The sequence below is a fragment of the Phaethon lepturus genome, unplaced genomic scaffold (genome assembly GCF_000687285.1).
Source record: "Phaethon lepturus isolate BGI_N335 unplaced genomic scaffold, ASM68728v1 scaffold46151, whole genome shotgun sequence".
Taxonomy (NCBI): domain Eukaryota; kingdom Metazoa; phylum Chordata; class Aves; order Phaethontiformes; family Phaethontidae; genus Phaethon; species Phaethon lepturus.
Window position 1 is genome coordinate 44,678 of NW_010519322.1, and position 23,698 is coordinate 68,375.

The 23,698-nt window shown below is 41.5% G+C and overlaps 1 protein-coding gene across 1 annotated transcript in view; it reads left to right on the forward strand.

Annotated features, from left to right (window-relative positions):
• Positions 1-20,723, forward strand: part of LOC104628429 (protein Niban-like) — a gene marked incomplete at both ends in the record, with an annotated part of 36,188 nt that extends 15,465 nt beyond the window's left edge. The window contains 9 exons of the mRNA XM_010297001.1: positions 4,674-4,789; positions 10,617-10,721; positions 10,816-10,978; positions 11,957-12,144; positions 12,379-12,540; positions 15,449-15,559; positions 16,171-16,278; positions 18,090-18,201; positions 19,137-20,723. Of these exons, the coding sequence (XP_010295303.1) occupies positions 4,674-4,789; positions 10,617-10,721; positions 10,816-10,978; positions 11,957-12,144; positions 12,379-12,540; positions 15,449-15,559; positions 16,171-16,278; positions 18,090-18,201; positions 19,137-20,723 (2,652 nt within the window). The remainder of the gene's footprint in view (positions 1-4,673; positions 4,790-10,616; positions 10,722-10,815; positions 10,979-11,956; positions 12,145-12,378; positions 12,541-15,448; positions 15,560-16,170; positions 16,279-18,089; positions 18,202-19,136) is intronic.
• Between the last annotated feature and the right edge of the window lie 2,975 nt (positions 20,724-23,698).

A 23,698-nucleotide genomic window follows, 5' to 3' on the forward strand; every position in this document is an offset into this window, starting at 1 on the left:
CCATTTTAGCCTTCTTTTTCATGCTGCAATAATGAGTTTGAGTAGCTTCATTAAGTACAATTATTATTCAGAGGGGCACACCGTTTAAACTGGATATTGAAGTACTCACTTTTTAACAGCTAGCATGGCAGGTTAGGATATGTAATGGTAAAAAGGCATCTTCTTTTGCTCATGATTAAGAAAAATCATCATCTAAGCGGTTAAACGTCAGCCAGTTTTGAGCTTTCTGCTACAAAGCACAGCAAGAGACCCAATGCAGCAGTCTGCAGTACACACAGATACAAAATTTGAAATGGAATGTTCAAATACATATTTCATATTACCCAGATTTGCTGAAAACCCACAATTTTAGCTAGAGGCAGTGAGGTCTGCAGCAATCATCCTCTCTGGTAACAAGGCCTATTTATAAAAGTTTTTGCACAGAGGTCTTCAGTGTTTTAACTGATGTAAGACAGTTTGATCTACGGCTACGGACGAGACCCAATTCACCCGGGCAGTTAATTTCCGCTGCTGTCTTTAGACACACACAAGGAGTGTTAGCGAGCCAGAAAAATTGTTCAGATAGCCTTTCCCGAGGGGCTTTTAAACAATGTGCCAGCGACACGTCCCTCTTCAAACAAAGGTGCAGCTGTCCTGCCGTGGCTGGGAGAGCACGTAGGAACTTGGGACTGAAGAGTTCCTCGTTACTCGCCCCTACGACCAAACATTCATCTGCCAAGTGACAGAGAAGGAGCCGCAGCTCAGAGCCTGGAGCACCTCGTTAGGGGACTGCAAGTCCCACAGCAGCCGAAACGTCGGATACAGCTGAAGTTGGGACCGGGACCCTCTAAGTTAACACTTCTGCACCAGGTGCAAGTGCACTCAGTGGGTGTCGAGTGGCCTGGTCCTCTGTGTATCATTTTGATGAGTTAAGGTTTGAGACAGTTTTTTAAAAGAGGGATTTAAACTGTTTACACGCTGCAAGGAAGCTCATTCCTACAGACAGCTTTCTGCAATACTGAACAAACTCAGCTGTGCCTTTGAGAGATGTGCAAGTTTCAGGAGATTCATAAAGACATGGTGTTTCCAGATGTCCTTCCATTTTTTAAAAAGAGTTATTTATATATACAGCAGTTATTCTGTTATGTTTAGAAAAGGAATCTACGCTTAGCAGTATCTTGTCTGTTATTAAAATTGGGCTCCACACTTGGATATGTAAAGACAGAGTCTCTAGGTGGGTTTTCTTATTTTAAAATTAAACAGAACAAACAGAATTTTGTTTTGGTCCCCCACAAATAAGCTGATGTTATGTTCATTAGCATCTGGAGAAGCAGACCAGCCTGGATTAAGCACATAGCATCAGTCTGGGTACCCGTCAAGCCTCACCGGCCTTTTGCTGGAGGACATTCAGTAAACTTTGTGGTTTTGTATGGAGTTGGATAAGGATGACCTACAACCACCACTGCACGAAGCTCCCCTAACACTTTCTACAAACAGCGGGGATGGATGCGTCACCCATGATAGGTGCCAGCCAGATTTGTTGAAGGGGAAGCCCCTACGAGGGCACTCAGGAGTGTGAAGCACACGTCGTCCTTTCTGCTGATGAACAATCGTTGTTGATACCACTGGGCTTTACCACCTGCCCTGTTTGCAGCTGCAGCGTTTGCTTCCATCTCCCACGCACCATCCTCTCTCTTGCACGCAAGCAGGGCTACCCCAACAGCTTATTCATTGTTTTCCTTGCTTTGCCATGGCATAATGGAGCTGGCTGCCAAGCCAGCCGCAGTCCTCTAGCCTTTTCATAAACCACTAGATCCAATTTACAGAAGCCCTGGCTCTTCCCTGCTGTAATCCTGGAGGATGTGCACCGCAGCTCCTTTCAGCTGGGGTACAATTCCCTTTTCTTGAGCCGTATGCCATGAATGTGCCTCTGTCTTCTGTGCCTTGCCAACAGCTTCTGCACAGCCCAGCGCTGGATGGATCTAGTTGTTCAGTGCCTTATCGCTGAGGCAATCTTTTCCTCCTATGGAAAGTGAGAATGAAATTGCCTGAATTAAGCAATTATAGTAGCCTTGAAGGATAAAGCTTCCTTTCTACTTTCAGCTGGTTTTGTAGTAAGACTGCCATAATTGCGTTTTTCTCCTGTGTTTACTGGCATAGGAAAGAATGTGTGATTGGGATTTTATGGTACTTACAGCTTGATATTTTTCCCATGAACTATTCAAATGAATCACTCTTGGATTTTAGCACCTTCTTCCCACTTCTCTGCGGGGTTAGGGACAGTCAGAACAGAGAAAATGCTCCCTTGACCATGGAGTTTAAGAGTTGATGATCTTAGAGGGCAGACTCTTGTCAGCACTGGCACATCATCATCTCAGCAGGTCCAAGGTCCAGCCCTTCGGGTGATCTGTGGTCCCTTTTGGTTAGGAGGGAGCACAGCTGTGGAGAAGGAAAACATGTGAGTCATGATCGGAGGGCTGCAGGAGCTGCAGTTCTCCCTTCCTCCAGCCAAGCCCAGCCCTCTTCTCGTCAAAATATTCAGAGTTTAGTTTTGGGAGGACAAAAGCTGTCAGACACAATGCTCCACCAGCTTTTCAGATGGAATGCTCTATTCTTTCCTTAAAGCTGTCATCAGAGGACGTTCTTCTCTTGGCAGTGAGCAGCCTGACTTACAGCTCTTTTACTGATATTTTAGCATCCTGTTGTGACTTGCTATTAAAAATTCTACAAATCATGGAGGTAGCAGTGAAGGGACGGTTGGGATTTTACCTGGCTGTTTTCCTCCTGTTTGATCATTGTGTGAGCTTGAAGAAATTGTGTGATCTATCTGGACCTCCAAGTACCTGCAAAACAGGGATGATATCTATAGAGTGACACAGAGAGAGTGCTTGCTGCACCTCAGTATGTGTAATGCACCTTCCTGAAGTAATTATTGCATCCAGGGGAAACTCTGAAAGGGCAAATCCTGACATTTGGGCTCTTAGCAGATCTGAAACCTCATTGCCCACCATGTAGATAAAACCTGCATAGTACTGTTTTCAAGCAGTAGCCAGGGCGAAGCATTGATAAAATTAATTGTAGGTTTCTGTAGCTTTCCTTTTTGTGTAAAATGCACAGAGGAGACGTTTCAGGCATTACTGTAGTGTTAATCCTTCGTGTTTCCCATAATTTGTATAATCCTGTATTGCCCTTGGCGTGTATGCAAGCCTCCTATAAAGCTTCTCTCTTTAGAAGTTTCATGAACAAGTGAAAAGAAGCATCTTGCTTGGCAGGCAAGGCTTGAGAATTTACTCTCTGACTTTTCACATAACAATTGTTTATACATATCAGTATCTTTAAAAGCAGCATACTTACCTTTGAGAGGATTAACATTGTTCTTCCCTCCATTCTTCCTAACGTGTGCACAACAGGACTTCAGCTGATCAAAGCTACAAGTAGATAACTTTGAAGAGGGGACAATAAACCATCGTGGCTTTGTTTTCCCTTAAGATAATAAACCTCTCAATAATCCTGAAGCTCTGTTTCATCGCAAAGACACAGCACTTGAATTTCTGAAGTATTTCAGTGATGTTTTTTCTTACTTGGGTTTGTCAAGCAGCCTAATTGCTCTAGGGAGCTTTTCCACATTTTGAGGCAGAGGGACTGTTTCTCCCCAGATCATGACAAACTAGTTCTGCTGTGTAACTGCTCTTGCAGCCTTAATTAGCAGTGTTTTTGTGTGTTCTCATGCAAAGGAGGCGGTTGGCTGCAACTATCTTGAAAGCCTTTAGCAGTCTGGAAAGAACAAATTACCTGAGATGTAATTTCTGTTGCACTACTGGTTATCCAGAGTTTGTAAGAGCAAACTAGCTCAGCCACTTCTCAGGTTTTTCCCTGCTGTGGTCTCATTGTACAACAGAGTGTCCCCAGGCTGCCCCATTGGGAAGAGCTACCATCTAGCAGTAGTAGCCATGGATGATACCCAGATACTCTGGAGCTGTGGTTAAACATTCCTGAAATATTTAGGGAAAGCAGCACCATTTTGTCAGAAGTTCTTATGCTTAATTGGTGTGAGCACAGTGCTTACTTTGTCCAAGTCTGTTTTATTGTGTGTCCATGAAAAATTATGTTGATCATCAATTCCTTAATAAAACAAAAGAAACAAAAGATTATTGAGGAGCGTTAACTGAGGGTTCAGCAATTTATCAAGGGCGTACAACATGCTGCGAATCAGCTGACTATCAGTATCTTAAATTCTTAATCTTATCTTAAAGAAGTAGAAGCTCCCGACTCTTGGCCCTGGTACGTGCTGTCGAAGTCTTCCCATGTACCATCTTACATTGCTCACAGGTGTAAAGGCAAGGGATGAGCTTTCATATGTTAATGACTGCATTGTCAAAGTCTTACCACAGACAAGGCTTCTGCCGAAAAACTCTTACCTTATCCTATGCTCCATATTAACACTTGCTGGTGTTGGTTTAACTTATCAGCTCAGATGGGATGGCTTGTGATAGTTCCTATGTGCAATGTGATAGTTCAGCATTATGCTTCTACGTCTTAATGAAAGCCCACGGTCTTCAGACATTCAGGTTTAGTAAATGATTTAAATATATTACCGCTGGATACACAGAGCAGGTAAATGGATCAAAAAAGGGTGGATATTTTTTAAGGTTATTTATAGGAAAATCCTTTGTGTTACTTTTTGTTTTCCTTAGATTTTCTCAAGCAGACCACGTATGAAGTCGAGGCATTCTTAGAAGCCATTCAGTTCTTCCGTCAGGAGAAAGGCCACTATGGGACATGGGAAATGATAACTGGCAATGAAAAAGAGGTAAAAGAATATCTTCCCGATTTTTTTTTTTGGCTTTGCATATGGCAGCTAATAATGAAGGTTGTAAAGCCTCTTGGGAAAAATGGTATTTTTAAAAGGAAAATCAAGTAGGTAGAAATACCCAAGATTCCAAGATACTTCTTACTGATATGTACGTGACAGTTCTTTTTTAATAAACCCCATCTTGATTTTTTTTTTACTAAAAAATGAAAGAAAGTGTGCTGTGAACTAAAGTTGTTGTGTTGTGTTGGAATGTAGGGATAACCACATTTCCACAAAAGGCTGATACATCTACTTGAATTTTATGCCAAGGGCTCAATTGGTGAATAAATGCTGTGTCTAAAACAAGGCACTTGCTAACGTCTTGCTACCACTTTTGCTGCTGTTTATAGTTTTGGTAAATCAGTGAGACCAAAAGCAACACACACCAAACTCAGACCCCGCAGTTTGTATGCAGCAGACACTCGCTGTCAGCTGCCTTGGGTTGTGCTCTGTTTTTCTATCTTTCCTGACAGCTATTTTGCAGGTAAGAGATATTTTTTTTCTTGTTGCTACTACCTTGGCTACTAAACACAACAGTTTCCCATTGCTTGTCCTATAATGCCTCCAGCTGCCACCACAGATCAGGCTTTATGAAGAACAGAATAGCAGCTAAACATAAATTTTGAAGAATCTCTTCATTTTGCTTTTCCCCATTCTTTGGGAATGAAGCTTTTAGTCCTGAGTGGATAAACTAGTAGACCTATTTCTTGTGCCAGACTTCTGAAACAGAGTCTTGCATGGTAACAGTCACACTTAAACGCCAAAGATCTGTGTACTTCAGTTCTTCAGAAAGGAGGTGCTAAGCTCAGGGTCTGGGTTCATATTTGGGCACCCGAGTGAGCAGCTTTGGAGCGCTGGTGGTAGCTGAAGTAATGCCACTGATCCCTCTGGCATCACACCACATGTAGTTTATTGTAATTGAGATGTTATTTGGGCCCTGATCAACAATTTTTTTTCCAAAGCATGGAGCACTCAGCAGCAAATATTTACTGTAGTACCAGCTGCTGGGTGTTTTCCTTGATGAAATCTGCCTGCCTTTTGGGAAAACAGAAAAAAGCCTGTAGGAGAGTTCATGATCCAGGGTTTTGTTTTAAGAAACCAGCTTATTCTTTTAGCAGAAGTCTACCTTGGAAATGCTGAAAAATGTGGAAACTGGAGAAGAATCTATCATTAATGTCTTTCCCAGTGCCTTCATGTCAGGGATTGAAGTTTCCTGCTAACAACTGATAATAAATTCCTCAATACAAGGAATTCCATCCTTCCAGTGGAGCGAATGAGGGTTTTGCTCTTCTCCCCTCCTCCCTCAAGTTATGGAGCTGTTATAGTGCTAGTTTCATTTCATGTTTTATTTTTCCTATTGCTTGCCAACTACTTACTCATAACCCATATACCTCAAGAGAACTGTAATCAGAAGACATCCAGACTAGTTATGCTATTATCTTCTAGTAATAACTCATTCTGTAAGTATAGTGTGTTCTCATGCCTGCTTTGACCAAATATAATAATTATTTCAGGCAAATATCCAAGCTAAGTGAATGGTTTGGAACAAGCAAGCTATAATTTGTTGCTGTAAAAATCTCTGCAGAACGCCAATAATTCCTTGACATTCATTTATAACGACAGAGTCTCCGCAGCATTAGCTCACGCAGTTCTGCCTCGGTACTGCAACATGGATGTAATATTAGCAAGTACCCAGTCACTCGGCTGAAGACCTGCTAATTTTTCCTTTTGTGTCCTAAAAGTTCCTTTTCCTGGTTTTTTGTTCTTTTTTATTTCTAATGTTTCATTGCTAACAAAGGATAAATTCAGTTGTAGATGGTATTTCTGTGGGTAAGTGCTGAAATCCAGGGTTAAAACAAGGAAATTTATGACAACGCTTGTTATAAGCAACAGTACAGCCACATACCAAGAGCACTACAACACACCAGTTTTATACTAGAATAACTCCATTGATCAGCACTACATGAATGTAGAAATAACATATTGGTAAATCAAGGATAGCTGAATAAGGAATTAAAAAACCCCAAACCCTTACAGTGCACCTTTCAGTGCAGAAATATAAAGCCAATCCAGCATTCCTAAAAATGTTTCCAGAGAGCTCAAGTTCTTCAGAAGGTTTAATCCGTTGTCACGTTTATTATTTGGTCTGTGGTGCTCCAGTTTGGGTTATTCATGAGATTTTTTTTAAGTGGCTCATTACTTTAGGAGCTGAATTAGTCAATTGGTTTTGACAGGTATTTGAGTCAGCATAGCTGAATTTGAGTGGCACTGTGGCATAATCTATAAGTACTTAAGTTATATGAAACAACAAAAATAGGATATTGCATATTATATTAGGGGTGTATTAATAAGTAGGGTATTGTGTGTTATATTTCTGTAGGGGCTGTCTTACACCCGGGGCATAGAGTCACAGCCCTGTCTTACTTTTGCTGTCTAAATTCCTGCCGTTTCCCTACCGTGTTGTTGGCGCATGCCTAAAACCCGCTCGGGCAGCTGTACTAGATGAGGTTGAATGTCGCGACGCACTGGCACTCCAAGCAAAATGTAAAGTTGAGCAGTGTTTTTGCACTCTCTATCGGCTCAGCCAGCGGCTGGGTGCATCAAGGCAGTGATCCTTGAATGAGCACTGTGCCGGGCTGTTGTTGGAGCAAGGGTTCAAAACCACATCACTTAGGAAAAGCTCTGTTCAGGCCCCACTGGAGGGGAAGGAGGACTACGTACTTTGTTTGTGAGACTTTCTGAAACCGTTGAGCAAGCTAGTAATCCTTTACGCAGACTAAATGAGAAATGTAGAGAACCATAAGATGCATTATGTCTGCTTTTTTAAAGGGTTACTCTGTCTCTCTCTGATTTGCCAGGGTATCCACTGCACTTCAAAGCTTTCAAGAGGCTGTGGACAACCTCATATATGCTGTACAGTCAGGACAGATAAAAAACCTTCGTAATAGGGTTTTGTGCCATTCTGTACAGCACATGCACGGTATTATTGCCTCTGTCATCACAGATTGGCAGCCGTGCATCTGTAACCATGGGCCAGTACAAACATACCTGGGCAAGATCTATGAACAGAAAACGAATGTGTCCAGAAATAAAAGATGTCCCTCCTTCCTCTGAATCATGAGGATGAGTAAAGACTGAACCAAATATGGGACTGAAGTCTTTAGTTCAAAATCGAGATGCTTGAAGTAGAGAAAGTCAAGAATCCAGCATATATCCCCAGCACTGATAGATGCCTCCATAGAAAATGTGTTCAGAGACTTGAGATCACAAAGAAATAGAAATAGGGCAGGTCCCATTATGAACTGCCTCCCTCTGCTTGCATAGTCTATCCTGTTGGCCAACAGCAAGAGGGAAGCACGGGAGGAAGAGAGGTCTTGCAGCTTTCTCAGGCCAGAGATATGATGTCCATAAGTAAAAAAATTGAGAGGAAAGCCTAGACGCTCAAAACCGGATGCATGCCTGTAACTCTGTGTGTTTCTTGCCAGCTTGGTGCATCCAAGTGAGATGGGCAAGAAAGAAGTTGTAGTTCAAATCTAGGCAGAGGAGGTGCAAAGTCTGACAGAGTGGGTGATTCTGAAGAAAACTTCTGAAATGGGTGCCAGTGAATGAAACCAAGAATCCGTCTCACACTGTTTCATTCTTTCTGTATTGAAGAAGCCAGACTTTGATGCTTCTTCTGTACAAAGTGGAGTTACACTATCAAGAGAACCACAAAACCAGAGAATAATGTAGTTAAAAGGGGATCTGTGGAGGTTATCTGGCCCAATCCCCCACCCAAAGCAAAACCAACTTTTAGGGACTTTGTGCAGTTGAGTTCTGAAGATATCCAAGATTGGAGATCGCATGACTTGTTCCCATGACTGCCTTCATGGTGAAAAATATTTCTTAATACCTGATTACCATTTCCTTTGTTGCTACTTGTAGCCGTTGCCACCTTCCTTTCCCTGTGCATTTCCAAGAAAAGTCTGGCTCTGTCTGCCCAACATCCTCCATTATGTAGTTGTAGTTGTTGGGTCTCCCCAGAGCCTTACCAGCTTAAGACTGAGCAAACCCAGTTCCCTCCACCTCTCCTCACATCATGTGCTCTGTCCCCTGACCATCTTGGTGGCCTCTGCCGGACTCATTCCAGTGTGTTAAGATCTGTCTTGTACTGGGGAGCCCAAAACTGGACAGCGCTTCAGATATGGTCTAACAAGTGCTGAACAGCGGGGAACGTTCTCCTCCCTCAACCTGCTGTTGTCCTTTGCTGCAAGGGCACCCTGCAGACCCATGTTAAATTTCTTGTCCCCCAGGATGCCCAAGTCCTTTTCTGCAAAACTGCTTTCCAGCCCATTGTTGCCAGCCTATACTGGTGCACAGGTTTGTTCCATTCCAGATGTTGGACTATACATTTGCTTTTGCTGAACTTCATGAGGTTTTTTGTCCACTCGTTTCTTCAGCCCGTCTAGGTGCCTCTGAATAGCAGCCTTGCTTGCCAGCGTATTGACCACTCCCCCAAATTGGTATCATCTGTATTCCCAGTCTGAGGACTTTTCTTTCTAATTGGAACCATCTGCAAGACCCAACTGCCAGTCAGATGCTGGGATCAGAGAGGGTGATGCATCTCTTCTACAACCACTCAACCCTGTTTCAAAGTGAAAATGTTCCTGAGGGAGAAAAGTACTCAGTGTCAATTTAGAAAAATACAGCAATGATGGAACCAACAACGTGCTTCAGAAATAATCAAAAAATGGGGCAATGATACCTTTTCCTCGGTTTTCCTACATTCCATCATGAACGCTTGATGTGTAGAAGCCCCTTTGATGCTTTTCTTCCCCCTGCCTTTCTGCTGTGATGCACCTTCATCACAGAATACCTCCTTAGCTTATATATTTTTTATTCAAGAATCTGGAGGTGTTGGGAGGAGACTTTAACATATATGAATTCTACAATGTGAAAATTTTACTGGTTTTGGACCAGTATAGTTGTCTTTTATTGACAAAAGTAATTGCTTGAAAAGTTTTTCACAAACTCCAACAGTTATTTATTTTACCTCTTTACCAGGATTAGGCTGGAGCTAATGAATATTTTGGATCATGTTACATATTTTAAAAAAAAAATCAGATAGAGTAGAATTATTTGATTCACAGATTACCCACACTTCTGGATTCCATTTCTGTCCTGTATCCTGTTTTTCCTGGGCTTTCCTTCTTTTCTTGTTTGAATTATGAAGTTGGTGCTCACCCACAAAAGTGCTAGAGATCCACACTGGTACAGTCATATATATTTTTTTTTGCCAGTTACCTTCCTATTAGAAGCATCCTTTGTCTGATGACTCGCTAGAACAATTTGTCCTTGATGATACTTCCTCTGGGAGAGTGTGAGTGTCTCAGAACAAGGTCAGTTTGGGGAAGCAGCAGTCAGCAAACCAACTTTTCAAATGTTTTTGATCTGGTTTCTCAGTTGATATCAATCATTTTAGCTCCACCAATTTGCACATGGCAATTTCATAACAGCATGCAGTACATTTTAACGGGCATCTTAGTTGAGCATCTTAGTTCATCTGTTGTCAGTTGTTGCATGGTTTCTCAAAGTCTTTTGTTGAAAAATGCTTCAGATGAAATGCATAGAAGTTCCTGCAGGCATACCTAATATTTTAAAACCAGTCCTCCCAGCAACCTGGGATAGCTAAGCCGTTGTGTATTTGAGGTTACCTGTGTTTGCACATCATTCTGTGATGCAAGTGCTCAGTTTTCAGATGAAGAACAGTGTGTGAACATGTCATTTTAATCTTCTGTCCATGTAGATCCTGAGCAACCTTGTGATGGTGGAACTCCTGCCTAACCTTCAGACGATGATCCTGCCTAAAATGAAAGGAAAGAGGAATGATAGGAAGCGGGCCTGGTTTGGTGTAAGTACTGATATTTTCAGAGTAGTTGTTTCTCGTAGCAGTTGTCCGTGTGTGCTGATTCTCATCACTGCTTCTTAATTTAATTTGGGTTTAGATTGTAGAAGAAACTTACGGCTTAGTCCAGCAGCAGGTGTCAGAAGGATTAAGTACCTTGAAAGAAGAATGCAGAGATTTTGCAAAAACTCTTGAAGGAACCATTCGCTCGGACATGGATCAGATTCTGAACTCCAAGAACTTCTTAGCTGGAAAAATCAAAGGTTAGTGGAGGAACAGCTGTGTTGTGGATCCATTTTTGTAATGTTTCCCATTGTGTTGCTCAAATTACCAGATGTTATTGTTTTGACATCCTCATGTGTTTTGAAAAATCCAACTGGAGACATGAATTTTCAGAAAACAAATGCTTTGAGCCTCTGCTGCCTTTGATGGGAACTGACACCTGTGGCCGCTGTGCCTGTGAAAATACCAGGTCTTCTCAGGTTGGATCTAGAGCTGACAGGTTTTGAGTATCCTGATTGGAGTTGCTCATTCTGCTTTTGTTTTCACCTGGACAGCCTTATGTAAGGAAGATACAGGTCACAGGAGCATAATTAAAAGTGTAGTGGTTTTGGCCTGATGTCTAGGAATGCGCCATAAAACCAGGTTCTGGTTATGTGGCAAATTCGTAGGCTACCAAAGAATACTTAAACCAAAGGGTTTCTTAGGTGGTTTTAAACTAATGTGAAGTAATTGTAATTTTGCTATGAATACAAAAATGAGTGTAAAAAGCAGGCAAAACATTAGTTGATGTTGCTTAAGCTAGCACATAAATAAATAGCTGATAATTTAGGAGCTGTTTTGATAAAACTCAGGATGTTCTGTTGATACTCTCACATACCAGACTAGGCTGCTTTCAGTGAACTGTAGAGTACCAAGCTCGGACACCTCCTTACAGAGTGACCGTGACCACGCTCTGTGCAGACCTCCCAGCGTGTATCGGTACGGACAGAGCTACCCTTTCCTCGGCTCTCACAGTGCCCCCAAGCTGCTGTTTGGTTAGGTGGGGCATGGGAAAAGATGTTTCATTGTCACTCCGAAATCTATAAACTCTCCTTTCATCACCCTCATCATCTTTGCGGAGGTGTGACTCCAGGGGAAAATACAGAGGCATTTAATTCATTGTAAAGTAGATCAGATTACTTTTTTCACTATATCTCTTAGTAGCCTAAATGCAACCGTTGTATTGTCTGGCACTCCAGCCACCGTTTCTGAGCCTGCCCAGAAGTGCTGCACAGAAAATATCCAGCCATTTCTCGCATCCATATTGGAGGAGCTCATGGGTCCAGTGAGTTCTGGATTCACTGAAGTCCGCTCACTTTTTGATAAAGAAGTTAATGAAATCATCCAGGACTTCCAGAAGACAAATGATATCATGAAGCTAAAGGAGGTAAGGCAAAAATATATTGGGAGCCTTTTAACATTAGCACAAGGACAAGCAGTATTTGCTTTCCAAGGTGGTAGTATCTTAGCACTCGGTTTAGTCATTTAGAAAGTCTGTGGTATTTGTGCAACTACAGTGTAGATAACAGGATTTGTTTTAGGGTCACTGTTACATTCTCTATTAAAAATTCATCTCTGGTTGCTTTCTCCTGAAATCTGTTTTGCCTCCACTGAAACACAGAATGTGGATCAGCTTGTGAACCTACCATTCAACTCTGTGAAAATGGAGCCTTGCTATCTGAAAGTAAACCTCCTTCAGGAGCTCCTTCAAGACCTCAAGAGTCGCTTCAAAGTCTATCACATTGATTTTGTGATTCAGAGGACACAGAACTTCATGCAAGAGGTACTGTAAGATCCAGTTTTTCCTCCTGTGAGAACAGGTTAGGTTTGCCCTTCTAATCTGCTTCAAAGTAATCTTGATAAAAAGCTGCGCAAGAGTCACAGAATATATCTCGATCAAAGTACAGATAACAAAACCTAGGAAAATCACAGCTAGAAACCGTTTCACATTTCTAGTTGTGAGGTTGCATGTGCATGAGTCTTTCAGTAAGGCATAGCAGTTTTGGATGGATCATCTCTTCCTCTGAACCTTGATGTTCTGAATTCTCAGTGTCTCAGCACCTGAGAGAGTTGTGCTTGTACTGACAGGGTGGCTAAAATCTGCCTGATTTCCATTCTCAAGGGTTGATTTTTCAGGAAGGATCTTAATTATATTTTACCAAAATGGAACATCTCCTTCTTGGTAGTTTATTTTCTCATGAATATAAAGTAAGGCGATTAATGTTAGAAATTGTCAATTACTTGGACACAGATGACGTCTCAGGATGTAGCTGCAGGTAGGTAGTTAAACCAACTTCACTTCTCATGGGAATAGTTCAAGTGACTACATCATTTCAGATGAAAAATGAACTCCACCTCTTTTTCCCCTCTAGTGTATATTGGTATAGGCTATAATTTTGCTTTGCTTTTATTTCTTCTGGGTGCCTGGCCAGAAATCTACTAGGAGCTGGCCAGTAGACTTCTTTCGATTGCTAGATCACAAGGCAGATTTGGCCTTGTGGCTCTGTGTTGAATCCTGTGATTTTAATGCGTAGTTGAGAACCTGAATAATCCAGTTGGTAATCTTGTGAAATGGAGCTGGTCCAGTTCCGTGGAGTTAGAGTTATGAATATGGGAAGTGAGTCTCTAGCATGGTGCTGGGATAGGGTTTTCCTAAAAACAGCTCTTATATGTACAACCATGATCAACAGCCAAAGAATTATTCAGAAATAAAAAATGATTTCATGCCTGGGTCTTTCAGGGGGGACCATTCCAAAATGCTGCCAAATAAAATGCCTTTTGGTAAGTGAAGACCATGAGTCAAGACAAAGTAGTAAACAGAAAATACATCCCATACAAACCAAGTGTTTGTGGTTTTTTTTTTGCTGAACAGAACATGAGTCAAAATTCACAATAAAGAAGTTAAATTTGTTTGTTTGTTTCTTTAAGTGTACAGGTTATTCTAAAAATGCTGTTATTGTTTTTCTTTAAAAGGCTGGTATCTAAAAATGCTATTGTTGCTTCTCTCTTTAAAAAGCTGGTATTTTTCTTATAAAAATAGTAAGTAGTTTCACTTTGTGTCCATGAACACTTATTTTATTAACGAGTAAGGTCAGACATGTCTGAGCTCGCGTGGTCTTAACGTAAAAGAAGCATTTGGCTTAAGTGTAACTCGGGTGGAGGCTGGAGCAGGATTCCTTGGCTTGGGAGCTTGGCATCCTCTAGTGGCCAATTTTAGGAAATTTGGGAGCACGGTGCTCAACTGGCATAAATAAAACAGCTTTAGCGACTTCACCAGAACTACACCAATTTATGATTTGCTTAAGTGAGTAGTTCATCTTTTAATTAGCCTCAGACTTCACTCTCTACTGATCCTCTTTTTCTTGTATCCAAGGTCTCGCAGTGCGTGAGCCTTTACTGCACAGCCTTATGATGCAGGCACAAACTGAGTAAATCTCCATCTTCTCCATTGCCATCTATAAATACAGTCTGTATAGTCCAGTCCTACATTGGTCCAATCCTACCTGCAAAGTCAGTTATAAAAAATGGCCTTCAACATTTGTCACTGCAGATTTTCAGTCATGAAAATATTACTAGCCAAGGAGGAAATAAAAGCATGTCTTGTCCATAAGTACGTACATACTCATTTACAGACTACAAGAAGTCCTCTATAGTATCTGGCTGCCTGTGTAAATCGACTGGGATGGTCCCACATGATGCAAAGGAAGACGCGGCCGTATGGACAGCCTCCCTGTGGATGTCCCTATGCTTCTCCAATAAGAATATAGTAAAATTTATAACGAATGGAAACAATTAGCTAAAAAAGGCAAAACCTCATTAAGCAGACATAATAGCTGCTTGCAGAACTGTTTTTCTGAAATTTCTTTTCAGAGTAGGGGGACTAATATTTTTAATGAATCTCTGTGTAACCTGAAAATATGGCAAATGCCAGCCTAACATAATTCTGTGAGAAGTTATTGCACTCTCTGTGGTCTTTGCTGGTAATTATTTATATTATAAGGAAAGCTACTGATGAATTACTTAAAAATAAAAATCTGCAATATTAATGGTTAAGACCATTAGAATCGGATAGGAGTCAATGGGAATCTTCTTAAGGATAATGAGTTTTGTCTATGGCCTTTATATATAGATGATCGATTCTACTTTTCATCTTTGTCACCATCAGTTTGTATGGTGACATGAAATTAAATCTATACAAGAAAGCTATGATAACGGTACCAAGGCTTAATTTTCTTTATTTATTGCAACATTACTGTGCATGTTAGCCCTCAGAGAACTGAAATACAGCAGAAAATTTTTGGACAATATAAATGAATCTACTTTGAGTAAGTCTGCTGATGTAACTCTCTGTTTAGTTACATTAGCAGACTTCCCAGTATTGACCTGGTAAAAACTCAAGATAGAAATTGAGGTAGTTTCATTTTCTTACTCTCTTGCATTAGATAGTCTTCTTTTTGGTGTCCCATTCCACAACTGAGTGTTGCAATCTAAATTAAAAAAGGCTTTTCCTCCCCTTCCACAATCGTTTAAAGTACTTGAAATATTTCTTGATTTCAGGCCTGTTATTCTTTCTCCATTTCACCTTCTCAAAAATACAATTTAAGTTAATGGTTACATTTATCATGCTTTTTTACATAGGTAGGAATTTTATGTGATTGGTCTTTAACAGATTTTTTAATTATTACTTTTAGCTGATGGAAAATGCAGTTTATACTTTTGAGCAGTTGTTCTCTCCAAGTCGACAGGCAGACTCAGCAAAACTTGCAACAACCATTGAAAAAGTCAAGCTGAGAGTACTGAAGGTAAATGTAATGTAGTAGCATTTGCACGGGAAAACCTTGGGTTCTGCCTTTTTGGAAATGGAGAATATATTTTACGTGACTTTATCTCAGTATTTGAAAGAAGATACCTCTTACCGTCCAGCTGGAAATATTGATTTGGTGGCACTTCGCAAACCTGCTCATTTGGGGGGTAAAATCTAGTTCTGGGCAGACACTTGTAGAATTATTTACATGTGCAGTCCTTTGAACTGCAATTAAATCAGCTGGAGATGATGCTGTGGATCTGGGTAAACAATTTTTTATTAGCTTTATAATTAGCTGGCCCCTGGAATTCATTACTCTCGGAAGAGGCAGTGCTGAAACACCTGGAGAGAGCAATCAGGGGGCTGTTTCTAGTCTAGGTAGAAAAAAAAAGAAGGGAAGGAGATCCCAGAAAACTAGATTTTAGAGTATATTTGTAAAAGCTGGAATAGCCTGCATGGGAATTCAAACCCCCAAGTGCATCCGTGATGTGGTATCCTTTGGGATTCAGCCGTCACCAGTTACAGGATAACAAGAACCAGTTCCTCCTATGAGTGATTAATAACCCCAAATACGTTTGGGCTTGTTTCTCTTTTTGTCTGTTTTGACAGCAATATGATTATGACAGCAGCACTATCCGGAAGAAGATATTTCAAGAAGCACTGGTACAGATCACTTTGCCCACAATGCAAAAGACACTGGCTTCAACGTGCAAACCGGTAGGTTTCTCTGATTAAAAAAAAAAAACCCAATAATAAAGGCAGGGAAGGATTAACACCTTGGCAGTAAATCCTCAACTCTCTAAAGCTGTTTACTCTTGGGGAGTCATGCAGATTGGCTGCCTGCTTGGCCAAGTGACGCTTAGATTTGCCAGTTTGTGGACTGGGCAGATGTGGAGCATAAGGAAGATGTCAGGAAATGGGGAAACCGTATATACGGCTTGCATTCTCAAAGATAGTTGCAGACCTTTGCCCATCCCTGTTTCATTTCTTCCCTAGAGACCTGAAGTCCCCTCAAACTGGACTCCTCTTGACAGTTACGATTTTAGGTTATGAGCTTGTCCTTGTGTTCAGCAGCCCTGCTGCAGGCTGAAATTCAGGCCGTGGGAGAGAGCACTTTCCTCTTCAGCAGCACCCCGAGGCGCCGTGCCTCTGCTGGCGCCTTCCTTCAAAGCCCAATGCCTGCTTGGGCGGCAGGAGCGCAAGCAGACGGGCCGTGCACTTGCTTTCAGTTTTAAATGGACAGAATTGTGCCAACAATCAGGAAACAAACATACAGAGACATTCTCTGTTGCCCTTAATCATACAGGTAGGTTAGTACTCGGCAAATGCGTCTGCCAGAGTTTTGTGGCTACATCCGAGGCCGGTTGGAATGCTGTTCACCTTGGCTCAGAATAAATAGTCTTTATCCTTCTTGGACCCCATGCATTTCCTCTTGCATTTTTACTGTAGCTGCTGAAAGATGACTGCCCTAAGCCATCCCGGCCTCTCTGCCCTGTTGTTTCCCTTGATGTTCAGCAGTTCCCGGAGGCTGTAAGCTCTGAGCCACAGTGTGCTGCTCTTGCTAATCCTCTCCGGCTTGTTTCAGTTTCAAAGACAAGTTTTAAAACCAAGTGTTTTGCGAAGTTATGCTTGTGAATCTTTGACTGTGGATTATTACAGCTTTCAAAAATATATTTAAAATCACTGTCTTCTGTATGTCACTACTTCCGTTACTATCCCCAGAATAATAGTATCTCGTAGAGTGCCAGCAGGGCCTTCAAGACATGGTGTCTATGCACAGGAGGCAGCATTTCATCACCTTGAATATGTGCAGAGAGGGTGGAGTCCCACATCACGTCTCTGTCGTACAGGACGGAGGAAGCAGCGGTGATGCAAACTGCCCACAAGCCCTTTCTGTTTAATTTCCCACAAGCCTTTTGTGTTTGTGCCTCTGCAGAAATGAGCAGCCAGCTCTAGAAGCAATGTGTGGCACAGTTGACACGCCCAGTCAAGTCTTGACCTTCTGCTTGAAAGCCGCCAGATGTTTGTCTGTAGGCACCTCTTCTAGAAGTGGGCAGAGGTCACTTAATATCCTTTTTATAGACTATCAAGCAGCTGCCTAGTGATAATGACTCAGTGATTGTCTAGACAACCTATTGCGTATAAATCAGTAAGCTAAAAATGTTACACACGTATTAGAAAAACAAAACCAAATCCTGTTATCTCCCATGCTCACCGTGGATTTGCCTACCTGGCATGTGAGGTATTTCCTCACCAGTTATTTATTTCAGAATCGTTTATTATAGCGCAAGTGGCGATGATCTAAAGTGCTTTTAAATGTAATTGTAGTGCAAGAATACTGTTTGGTAAGTGCATAATAAATTGTGAACATACATAGTTCATTCAGTCACAGTTTAAATAGTTCACCTCAAGAGCCAGAGAGCAGCATTGCAAGACAGCTAGATGGCATCTCCAGGTGCTCTGTTGAAGTAGGACTCGCAGAATCTCTCGTTTTTATGTATCTGTTCTTTTCTTCTGTGTCTGCACAGGAGCTGCAGAAATACGAGCAGTTCATTTTTGCTGATTACACTAGCGTGATCCAAGTAGAGAATGTGTATGAAGAGATTTTATATCAGACACTGCTTGAAGAAACCCTGAAAGGTGAGAACATTCTTGAGGTGACAGTAATAACATTTGGGCTGTTGGCCCATGTGCTTTTGCTTCAGAGCTTCGCAGAGCTCTGGCTGTTTCAGGCCCAGGTCCCACTTTCCCGAAGACCTGTGGTTATGATGCTACAGTGTTTGGATTCAGCTCACTAAAGATATGTGGCAAGCCCTGAAATCTGAATTACCGTCCAACTGTCCTAAGCCTGGGAAACTCAAAGTGATAGCTTGGCACAAGACTATTTCTAACAAAATGTAATTATGCCAACTTCATTTTATCTTGATTCTCTGGGCCAAGGAGTGAAATTTTGCTCTTCTTTGCAAAGACTTGTCAATATGTAATGGCAGCAAAAATTAATTTCCTCAGATGAAATGTACTGCTGGTTGCAGTTTCAAGTACATCACTGACACCAGTGCAGTACTCCCTGCAAATCTCTGCTTTTGTGCTGTAAACTATTCTTGATGGCATATATAGGTACATAAAATACTTGTCTCTCTCTGGGTCTGTCTGTCTGTCTGCCTGTTTATACCCTGGTTAAAAGACAAGCTTCTGTATTGCACAGTAAGTTTTAATAGCTCCTCTTTCACCCTCCTGTTCAAAAATATCAGTAGAATAATTACTGTAAGGAGCACACTTTTATTTGTATATTCAGTGTAAATACTTCTGCATCGAAACATTACCTTTGTGCATTGTGGGTGCTCTGGTAGTTTTCTATTACCGCAATGCTTAGGTCAATATTGAAGTTCCATTATTCAAAACAGATAAAAACCCCACCCCCAAAAAAGAAATGTAAACTAACAGCAAGTTGAAAATAAAAATTACTGTTGTCTGTAAGATCAGAATGTACATTAGAAACTCAGGACAACACTGTACCTTCTTCAGTGTACCTCTGTCAGTCTTTCCAAAACATTTGATCTTTCTGTTTTGTTTAGTGATAAAAGAAGCTGCCATTATGAAGAAGCACAACCTCTTTGAAGATAACTTGAATTTACCCTGTGAAAGCGTGTCCAGCTTAACGGACCTGAAGACCCCTTCAGGATCAGCACAAACCACTCCCGCAAAGAAGCCTTCCACCGCCCGAGCCGAGACCTCAGACACTGAAACTCAAAGTGAGGAAACGCTCATTGTGACGGAAAAAATTTCTTGGGAGAAGGATGCTGATGATAGAAAGTCAGCAGGCAAAAAGGCAGTCACTTCTGTTAATACAGCTGGTGATCAGGCAAGCAAAAGTGAAGAAGTGGTCATTACAGACATCAGTGAAGTCCAGGAATCCCTTCCAGCTACCCTTACAAAACAAGAAGTTGCAGAGGGAAAAATAGTTTTGGAAAGTGAAGACATGGTGAAAGCCGAGCATATAGTGAACACTGAGGAAGAGCTTAAGGCACAACAAGAAGCTGTGGAGAAAGAAATAGCTCCTGGGACTGAAACCACAGTGAAGGATTTTGGAGCCAGCACTAAAAAAGAATTTAAGGTACATGAAGGATCAGTGGAGGAAAAGGTAATTTCTGAGAGTCAAACAGCAACGGGTGCTGCGATTGTCAGTGGCACTGAAAAAGAAAGCAAAGCACAGGAAGAAGTTGCTGAGATAAAGCTGACTTCCCCATATGATGCAGCAAAAGCAGGGATTTTAGGGAATGCTGAAAAGAAAATCAAGGTAGAAAAAGAATTATCTCAGAGTGAAAATGTAGTAGGGACAGGGTGTGAAGAGGATAGTAAAAAAGAAAGCAATGACCAAGGAGCGAGTACTGAGACAAGGGTTATTTCCCAGGATGAAAACACAGGGAAAGGAGAGTTTGGGGATAATCCTGAAAAAGAAAGCAAGTCAGAAGAGAGTTTTAAACCCCCTGATGATGTGAATGAGATAAGGAGTTTGCTGATGGTAACAGTTGAGATACCAGCAGGTACTCCAGCTGAGAACATAAAGGAGATTTGTGAAGGTGAGATCTTAAAGTTGCAGGAGCACAGTAAAGAGAATGATGAATTGAACAAAGTGGCTGCGGCAGAAATTCAAGTAAGCCAGACGATGATGAATAAAGATGCAGCAGAATGCGTGGAGTTCAAGGAGGACCAACCATCTTCATCTAGTTTGGGGACGTATGGTACGAATTTAGAGAATGCGTCCAAGGGGGCCTGCGATACGGCACAAGCTGAACGGCTGGTGGAAAGCTCAGATACGCCTCAGGAGGCGAAGGCAGGGGTGGGTACCAAGCAAAGCGCTTGGTACACAGAAGTGGGAAGCTGCGGAAGTGCTAGATTGCAGCCAGAGGAACGCACTGAAAATGTGTCTGAAGGCAAAAGATTAGACGGGGAGGAAGGAGGAGTGGGGAATAGCCATGCTGTCCCGGTGGAGGTGGGGACTGAGAGCTTTTTACATAATCGTGCTGAAAATGCAGACACAACACAAGTGCCAATTTTGGGTACAGAAAACCCAAGAACAGGACTGCTAGACATGCCAGTTTCTTCAGTGCTGGAGCAGGGCGAGTTTAGCGCCATAGAGGTCACAGGAGATGCAGCGGCTGGTGAGGGTGAAGGGAAGCCAGAAGATGAATCGTCTTCACACACACAAATAAAAAGCACAGAAGTAAAAGATATTTTCACAGAAGAAAACAGAGAAGACAGTTATGCACAGCAAAACTCTGAAGAGTAAGAAGCATTTTTCAGCCCAGCCCTGCAGGATTTATTTACTCCAGTCATCCCTGTTTAATTGTCAATACTTACTTGAGTCGGGGCTGGAGGCAATGGGCTTTGTTGTGGTATTACCAGCTCCTGCAGCTTTCTCACGGATCCCTTCCTGAGTGGAGGGTGATAGGTTTCTTTTTTGTCAAAGCCCTCACTCTTTAAAGCCAAGTTACTGTTGGAGCACCCCATCTTTCTCTTAAAATTTGCTACCTTCTGTGGTTATAGAGGAAGTCTGAAAATGTGACCACTGAACGCTTCAAAAGCAACTCGCCCTCAACGATAAAGTTATTTGAACAACTTAACAACTTAACTAAGAACAACTGTTCTTAGGTGTTTTAGCAGGGGAGTAGCTCATGATTTTTAAATGCATGGATTTGGAAAGTACTGCTATGATTCTTAGGTGGTTGGTATTTGAGGATGCTTTTAGTATTTGCATGCAGTATAAGGGAAATAAATAAAACTTTTAGTAGTTAGACAGAACTAAATAGTTAATTTAGTAGGTTGCTCAAGAGCCGCACTCTGCGCAAACTCTGCAAACTGATTACTTAATTATTTTAAAGTTTTGACAATATTAAAGACAAACGAGTGTTCTGATTTTTTTTTTTTTTCTCTTATTGCTATATTTAAAATGGGGAAAATATGGGAGCAGGTTTCTCAGTCCCACTCTGCACTTCTGGGTTATTTAGCCTTCCAGAGCACTTTATGGCTATTTTATTTTGTTTTATTTTATGGAAGGGAAAGATGAGAATGTTTACAATAACTATAACCATTAGGCAGCATCTTTCTGTTTTACTTCCCACCATAAAATATATTCACTTACAGCTACCTAATACAGAATATTACAAATCCTGCCATTCCCATCCTTACTGACTTAAGTTAGAGTTACCCAGTTCTGGAGGCCTTTTTAGGTGCATAAACTGTATCATAAATTGGAATCATTGTGAAATATCGTATCTAATACAGATATTAACTGAAGCAAAAAGGAGCCAAGGGTTATTCACATGTGCTTAGATTGTGGAGGGCAGAATCACAACTCAAAAGCAGTTATTACAATGAGACCTATTGCTTTCATAGCCAGCATATTATTATCCGTATCAAATTATGATCTATGCACAAGGTTGCTTATATGCATTATTTTCATGCACAATTTACAGACTGTACACAGAAGAGCTTGGAAGTGAAAAACAGTATTTGAATAAATGGGTCTATAGAGATCAAGACCTCACTTTAGAGGTCAGTTTAAGGCACCTTAAAAATTGGCCCTGCTGTTTCAGACTGTTTCTGGGTAAATGTAGCACAGGACAGGACAGCAAAGATTAATGATAAATACAATAAGGACTGCAGGATTTACGCCCATAAAGACATGGGAAGAAATAACAAAAGTCCCGAGAGCGTAATACTTGTTGGCATTTAACAAACTCTGTAAAGGCTATTACTTAATGCTATCAAATTATGCTATAATACTAACAGAGAATTGACACTAGAGGCGAATATTACTGCACAAGTAAGGAACGGTGTTGAGTAATTGGACCAACTGCAGCATCTCTGTTGTAACATAAATGCAGCTCCTATTTATTCTAGAAGCCACACTGTGGTATACACACATTAAGGTCACAGAGCTTTTCCTTGCAAAAGTACTTTCGACTCGTTTCCTCCTTGCGTTTCACGGAAAAATACTAATTTGTAAACACACAAACCACTGCCTGTTTTTTTACAATTAGTTATTTCACTGTCAGCTACTTTTTTTAACAAATCATTAGTTATTTCTAATTGGTACTGAATGTTAAGTGACTTCAAACGTGTGCTTTGAAGTTCATCGGCAGCAGTCTCTTTTCGCCGTGCTAAAATTAAGGGAGATGCCAGGTTTTAGTACGGTGTTTCGTATGAAAGCGGTCTGGCATGGCAGCGATGGTTACTGCCTGTGAAAAAGGCTGCAGCCTCCTACAAAAGCTGTTTACGGCCAATATGAATTAGATATATCTGTACAGAAAGTGTTTAGCATATACATTCCCCACGTCATCATTTTTTAATTATTTCTATGGCAGGCTTAGATCTGAGTAATATTTTCCTGTAATATTAAAGAATTGAGTTGGTTGTTTTTCCGAAGTAGGATGAGGAAGATTTAGCCCGTGCATCGCCTTGCTCTGCAATTTAAATTGAAGTTCCTCATGGCGAGGGGACGGATTTTTTGCCTTCGTGGATGTTTTCTGTACATTCAAGATGTTTGCGAATGAATAGAGAGTAGCATTTTTCTTGTTTTTAACCGGACTTGGGTAGAGGTGACAGCAAGTTAGAGGTCAGCAACCTGCAAGGTTACATTGGACCGCTGATCAAAAATTAGTAATAATCATCCACCCATTCAGTAATTTTTATTGCTTTCTTGGAATTTCCTACTCTTACCTGGAATTAATTATTTCTCCTGTAAACTGGGAACAATAATAAATCGCCTTTCATGGCCCGGAGGGTTGAGGGTTAGGCATGCTGCGGTGCCTTGAGCGGAGGGGGCCGGGGGACATTACCGCCGTTTTGTTTTATTTTACGGGGTTGACAGTTTTAAAGGACGGGATATGAAACACATTGTATCTTGCTTATAACTTTGTAAAAACGCTTGTCGTGAAAATAAAAGCAGCTCTTCCCTTCCATCGCCGCAAGGCCGGTTTTGTGTGTGTGTGTGATAATTTAATTTGGGATTTTTGTATTACAAAAACCGCACTTCAAGCGGCAGCCGGAGGCGAAGAGAAGGCGACGCTCGCCCGGCGCTCTCCCCGGCCGAAGGCCGCCCTTCGGGCACGCTTAGCCGCTTGGCGCCCGCCCG